At 42.1% G+C, this 7,326-nt stretch overlaps 1 protein-coding gene across 1 annotated transcript; it reads left to right on the top strand.

The window, feature by feature from the left end:
* Positions 1 to 822: 822 nt before the first annotated feature.
* On the top strand, positions 823 to 6,191 carry LOC309874083 (uncharacterized protein C13orf42; the record flags this gene model as incomplete). The annotated part of the gene is made up of 3 exons (XM_082752004.1): positions 823 to 1,236; positions 4,564 to 4,714; positions 5,950 to 6,191. The coding sequence occupies 3 exons, from the start codon at positions 823 to 825 to the stop codon at positions 6,189 to 6,191; spliced, it is 807 nt and encodes a 268-aa protein (XP_082608130.1).
* Between the last annotated feature and the right edge of the window lie 1,135 nt (positions 6,192 to 7,326).

Genomic DNA, 7,326 nt, shown 5'->3' on the forward strand with positions numbered 1-7,326 from the left:
TCCTTCCTTCCTTCCTTCCTTCCTTCCTTCCTTCCTTCCTTCCTTCCTTCCTTCCTTCCTTCCTTCCTTCCTTCTTTGATAGAGAAGCATTTTAGAACAGTTTTACTTTACAGCATCTCTTAAACAGGGCAACTTTGTATTGAGTGTAATAGACCCTGACATCTGAATCCGCTTTGCTCCCGGTAGTGCTGCGGTATCGGGTAGCTGTAGCCATCTCCTGGTTACCACAGGGTGAAACCCAGAGCGACTTCTGAATTCCACCCGCCAGAAACCATTCCTCCCCACTCAGCCTTTTGTCCCCATCGAGGCTGATCTGAAGGAGCTCTTGCAGAGAGCACAGGGCGGGGTGCCCTGCACCACCAGGACGGGTTTGGATGCTCCGGGGACCTCAGGAGGGATCCAGCACCATGGAGAGCGCCGGGCGCCCTCCGGCCCTCGGAGCGGGGTGGTGAAAACGAGGGGACAGAGAAACATCAGGGGGCAATTTCCATCCCGACGCTGATGGTTTGTACGAGGAGCCGTCAAACAGAAGGTCAAAGCATGACGTTTGACCTCCTGTGCTATATTTTAATCCGAGGAAAGGACTGAGCTATTTTCCTGACACTAACGGAATAGAAAGCACGTTTCTGTGTTCATCATGCTCTTCACATCGCGTTAGACTGAAGGCAAGTGAAGCAGTAATAGATTTTTGTGTCCTCGTTACACTAAGTGACAAATTCGTCTGGCAGCTGAGGGCAAGGGTTGCAGCTACTGGTTACTAGATCTTAGATTAAATTAAGAAGCTGAAAGAGACGAGGTATAAAGGGGAGGAAGTGACACACTATGTTCAAAAAGATCCATTCTATATTTCACCCCAGCTTCCACCGAAGAAATGTGACAGATGACATCCCTTACTGTGATGGCACAGGTTCTGCTGTCAGATTGATCCGCAGCAGTTCTATGTACGTCCTTGGAGGTGAGCAGGAAAAAGTTGGTGAATCACTAAAAAAATGCAAAAGTACATCCAGCATTGACTCTTGCTTCCAGTCAAAAGAGGAAGACAGGGACTGGATGTATTCTAAGACTCAGGACTGCTTGAAGTACTTGCAGGATCTGTTAGCCTTGAGGAAAAAATATCTTGACAACATTAATAACTTGAAATCCATGCATAGGACTGCAGATTCCCCAACATCCACAAAGTCATCCAAAACCGGAAAGAAGTCATTTCTTCTACTTCCTACCAAAGAGTCTTCTAAGGTAATTCTGAAGACCTAAGAACTTCTGTCATGTAAATAGTCCTAAGCCATGAATCAATTAGATGTATGACTTCTGCTGATTTTCTGCCTTACTGGTTTCAGCTACTTGTCTTTTTATTGTTACATCATTTGGAATACTACTAAATACCTTAGGATTCTTTCTGAGTAGTGTGAGGTCAAGTATGAATGACTGATAATGGAAAGAAACGTATGTGTTTGGAGGTGTGTGAAGAGAAAATAAGGAAAGAACTATGAGAGTATGGGAAGTATCTGAAAACAAGTTATGAAAAAGAGATCTGCTCTCTCAGTACTCTGACAGGCTACTTAAGTGCCTCAGAGTTCTCTGCTATGGTTATTTATAGCTGTTAATGACCACAAGCACAGTAAATCCCTGGGTTTACTGGCAGCCTTTTCATTGGCATAAAATTACTTACAGAAAATAATTGTGAATTCTTTGAAACAGCTACAGTTTTCTCTGACTGGTCAGGTAGCTTGTTAGTGCTACATTTAGCTATGGTGCAAGTTCTACTGATAGCCAATGAAGAATTCTTAGGGGTTTCTTTCTCTGTTAATTAGTAAGCTGTTGAGTAGTTGTGAGGCAGACAGTGTAGTTCTTTACCCTTTGCTGTAATGACACTGAAAAATAACACTGAATTTTTCATGCAGATTATTTCCATGTATCCTAGAGAGAAAAGCAATGCAAAGCTTCCTCATGGCTGCCTTTTACAGATCGCGTGTCACTAGACAGTTCAGCAGTTAATTTCACCATGGGCTTGATTCAGTGAGGAAAAAGGAAAGAATTGCAACCAGACCTGCTTTGGCAGCAGGCTCACAGGTTACCCAGTGCAGCCTTTGAACTGGATATTAGCAGGGAAAGTGGGAAGAAGGGACATATGGCTGACCTACTGATTAATCCATGTGGACTTTACCAGAAAATTATTTCCACATTTAGATGTTCTGTCACAGCATAATGTCAGAATGGCTGGGGCTGAGCTCTGTTGCAGGCATTATTTAACCAAAGGACAAAACTCATGTTTTTACAGCTAGATGCCACATTTTTTCATTTTACTTCTTGATTTAACACCCATTCAGTCAGCAGGAATTTTTCATTTGGTTTTATTGGGTTTTATGTCATCTTTTTAATGCTTTGAGTGGTGATTCTCAGAAGCTGGGAATAAAATGTGGGAAACAACACTCTGCTCAGGGGGCTGGAGAAGACAAATTTTATAAAGACGTTACTATTTAGGACTAGGAAAACATCCAAAGAGAATGACTGAGATATAGGAGAGTGGTTTGCTGGTGCCATGTGCCGGGCGACAAATCTCAAGACTACAGATACACAGCTTATGAACTGACTTTTCATACCATCACACAAAGGTTGGCTTGATACAGGGGAGATTTACAGCATGCTGAATCCCCTGATGAGCTGAACAGTGATGTAAGGGAGCAGAACATAGCTAACCACTAAATAAGGGGGGAGAAATGAATGCAGAAGAACACTTAAACCAGGAACCAGAAGGCTGAGAAATAGATTCTTCCCAACTAGGCTTCAGGTAACTTTGTGACTTTCTGAGATTTGCCACTGAAAGTACCAGTTAAAAAAAACACCAGAAGTTTAACTCAGGTTTAGCAAATATGTTTATCTCCCACAGGATGAGGCTAGGAGTGCTGTGATCTCGCTGTGGCCAACTAGCTCTTATGCACCAAGAGCCCTGATACTGGGTATCATGGTAACTCTATGAGCCTTCCCCTCAGGAACATCAAAAGGAACATATGCCACCCAGTGAGTTATTCTTGCTGACATAAATGGCAGGGCCACAGCTGTACCACCCTGACTTTGCAAAAATTAGGAAGAGGTCAAGAAGACTTCCAGACCATCCAGAATACTCTGTTTTGTAACTGCAAGTTTTATGTTCATATACCACAAAGTTGATTTTATCAGCAGGCTTGAGTGGCTTTGTCCCTTACTACCTGTTTTTTGTTAAATTACCTGTCATTGGGCATTCCCTTTTTTTTTCCTCCTACCTGCTGTATGATTAATAGGAATGTGCTTTGTCCAGACAACATTGTCCTCAGGGCAGTTGTAGTTGTAGTCTAGATGCAAGTCCCAAAGCCTGGACTACAGGCTGCTTGTGGATTCAAAGTTTGCCTCTTGGGACTACTGAGAAAAAAAGAGAGGTGTGTCAGATGCTGGAAGTACACAGACATTTGTCTGGTATGTCTTTTAAACAGTAAGGGCTTAGTAATATCAACCATCACTGTTCTCAGTCAATGTGTGGTAGCTGTTATCTCTTAGCTCTACAGAGGATGTCAATCATCCCATAATGTCAGGAGGGGAAGCCAACTCATCTGTCTGCCTCCACCATCCCACTAATGGGGAGCAAGCTGGCCCTTTAAAGATGTGATACAGCATGTATTTTTTGCTTATGTACTTGAAACCCAGGACAGTACTTTCCTGACTTGGAATTGCTCTGGCGACATGCCTAGCTTGGGTTGGAATGGAAAATACACAGCCCTTCACTGGGCAGAGCCCCCATGAATGGCAGAAGGGCTCATCCCACATGGTCCTACAGAACTGCTAACCGAGGACTTTATGACTGCTTCAGCATTTATTGGCAGACGTGTACTTTTTTATCAAGACAGGCTCCTAATTTTAAAACCCGTGGCTTTCCTGTGGGAATTATCACAGTGTTGAATGACTCACATTTTAGCACACACAGTCCTTTTCCATTTCAAAAAAGACTTTAGCAATTTAGATCTGGATTCATCTCATCTAACTTAGGCATTTTAATAATATGCTTAAATTAGTAACTAAGTTACCCTATGATCCCTTTGCAGTTAAGGGACAGAGCTGCCTGCAGAGGGGAATTCAGCCTACCTAAGGTCTGACTCATCTTCTGAAGGCACCAGAGCCCTGTATTAATTAGAGAAGGAACCCTATATGACTACATTTCTAATGTGTGTGTCTCATTAGGTGCCTACTGCTAGGCAGAATAAATTTGGCCACAAAGCACAGCTGTCACCTAGACACCCAATTAAATAGCTTGATAAGGGGATTCTGAGGGATTTTATAAAATCCTGCTGGCAGTGCCCAAGTGGAAGATATTTCGTGTTGAGCACGTAACAAGATGGACACTTGTTAGGCTGCTGGTCTGCTTTCTTTGATGGCTGCTCTGGAGTAGTCTGGACCCATGTCCCTTTCTGGCAGCTTGAAATATGGAACCAAATACAATCTTTGCAACTTCCTTATACAGTTCACTCATTAAGGGGTAATTTTGTCCAACCCTTAGCTATTTATTTATTATTATTATTATTTTATTTTTAACAGGCATCTATGGAGAGAAGAATAGTCCCACAGCACAGTTCAGATATAAGAGAAGCAATAGCATTCTTTGACTCTGTTATTGCAGATCTGGATTCAGAGAGATGGCGGAGAGTTCCTGACATGGATTTGCCAAACGTGGATGTTGATTTTGATGGTAGGGTATAAAACAGACAAAATATTAATACTTCTAGTGTGGGACAAATAGAGGAAAGAGTGGCAATGTAGTTCCATGTCTGTTTATTTAAAGGACACAATTTTCCTCCCAGAGTTACTTCCCAAATCCAGGAGTATTACATGCATTAGGTGAAACTACAGTAATACTTTGCTTGATCCCTATTGAAAGGGTGCAAAACTTTTATTTGTGACCATTATATGAGCAAATGTAGTACTTGGAGTGCTGAGGTAGTGTCTGTCCTCTGCCCAGGGTTAAATTCCATCACCGCACCTCTACCCTGAGCTGTTCTCAGAAAAGAGCTATGAAAATGTCTCATTCTCATTTTTCTCATTGAGAAATCACAGATTCATAGAATCATAGAATGTTTTGGGTTGGAAGGGACCTTGAAGATCACCTGGCTCCAATGTCTCTGCCGTGGGCAGGGACACCTCCCACTATACCAGGTTGCCCAAAGCCCCATCCAGCCTGGCCTTGAACACCTCCAGGGATCGGGCACCCACAAGTTCTCTGGGCAGCCTGTGCCAAGGCCTCACCACCCTCTGAGTGAAGAATTTCTTCCTTATATTTAATTTAATTCTCCCCTCTTTTAGTTTAAAGCCATTCCCCCTTGTCTTATCACTACACCCCCCTGACAAAGAGTCCTTCCCCAGCTTTCCTGTAAGCCCCCTTTAAGTACTGGAAGGCAGTATAAGGTCTCCCCAGACCCTTCTCTTCTCCAGAGTGAACAACCCCAGCATCCATCCCAAATGGATGGATGTTTTCTCTCTAAATAGAAAAAAAAGTGTTCCCTTAGAAGTTAGTCTAAATAATGGTATGTTGCCATCAGAAAGAATGGGATTACCTGACTAAATGAAGAGGTTCCCATCTGAACTCATTATCCATCTTGTATAATCAGTGGAGAGAATCCGACTTTCCCTTTGTTTGTCTGTGCTTTGGCTTAGACTAAGGTAAATACCTGAAACAGGTCAGGTTATTTTTGCCCTAAAAGAGTGTTCAGGACTTACTCTGACACATGTATTTGCACTGCAGACATTAAAATAGTAGATAAGATGAATCCCACCCCAAGTGATATCCTGAAGTGTAAAGAGGGTGAAACCTATCAGTAAGCTTCTGGTTACTCAGGAAGGACCCAGGAACCACCTTGTTCTCTTACTGTACATATGAATATATCACTGGCAAACTCTGTTAACTTGGGATTATCTTCTGTCTTTCAGTTGCTAAGAGCACACGTGAACACAGTTTACATTCAAACTGGATCCTTCGTGCTCCCCGCAGGTACTCTCAAGATACTGCCCAAACAGCCAAGGCTGCAAACCAGTCTCAGAGAAACAGCCAACGGAGAACCACTGGCTCTAGGAAGAGGTTGGAAAGGCATCCCATGTACTTGCCCAAAGCGGTGGAAGGAGCATATAACACGTTAAAATTTAAGCCCAAAACACATAAGAGAGAATATTGAAAGAATATTCCATCTTCAGCTGAAGACAGAACATATTAAGTGAGGCACGAAAGAATTGCTTTTTTTAGAAAAAAATAATTAATTATTTATTTTTTATCCCAGCCCATCTCTTGCTCTCTAGAAGTCACATGTGCAGTCACTGAAGGTTCTTTGTGTGGGATGTACTTTAAGCCATGGCAATTCCAACGCTGGACTCATTTGAGTGTTTAACTCATGGAGTTCATTGTGCCTAACAATACTGCTTTGTCATTCAGCTTGGGGGGAACTCCAACCTGACAAGCCTTTTTGTAGTGCTGTTATTGAAAGCAATGATTCAGAGATTGCCTGGTGCAGTAATTTTTATTCAGACTCTAGTACTGTAAAGCAATTCAGCTAAGACATTGTGATCTTTTGCACCAGTGTTTGCGTCTTCAGAGTGGGAATGCAGAATTTTCTCTATTTTTTGCATGTGAAAATCTGTATGTGCCATCATTGACTTTGTGGCCTGAAAATATACAGCAGCACTGAGGTACAGGCAGGCTGTGGTACAAGCAGAAAAGGTTGCAGAGAATCAGCATTGGGAATCTAATGTTGCTTTGAGGAATTGCTCCAGTGTGTTCTGGAAAGAAAAAAAAAAGAAAGAAAGAAATACCCAAACTATCTTGTACTCTGCTTACTACTGGGAATCATTCTGTACTTGGATACAATGCCAAGGGATAGTAAGCATGCATAAATACATGCATAAATGTGTACAGCTTTCTTTCATATGGTAACACCCAGATGCTGAACGAACCTTATCCAAATGCTAGGAATACAGACAACCCAGTGAACGTGAGCTTAAAATCTTGGAGAAGAGCACTTGGTGAACAAATTGAAGGAGATGTTGTTCTCAAGGGCAGAAGATAAATCATGAGCAAATTCATTGCATCAGCATTAAATTATAGCCAGTATTTGGATTTCTGCTAGCTCGTCATTAAAAGTACATGTTAGGAAGAACACGGTCTAAAGCTGTTCTTCTTCAGGCTCTTTTACCTTAGAGGTGGTATGTGTTACATGTGATATTTAGAACTGTTAAGACCCATACTCTGACTATTTTACTGATGTACATCAATGTAAAAATGCAAAGAATGTGACATGAAGCTAAGACCCTGTGGAT

The sequence above is a fragment of the Aythya marila genome (genome assembly GCF_965140915.1).
Source record: "Aythya marila genome assembly, chromosome: 1".
NCBI lineage: Eukaryota > Metazoa > Chordata > Aves > Anseriformes > Anatidae > Aythya > Aythya marila.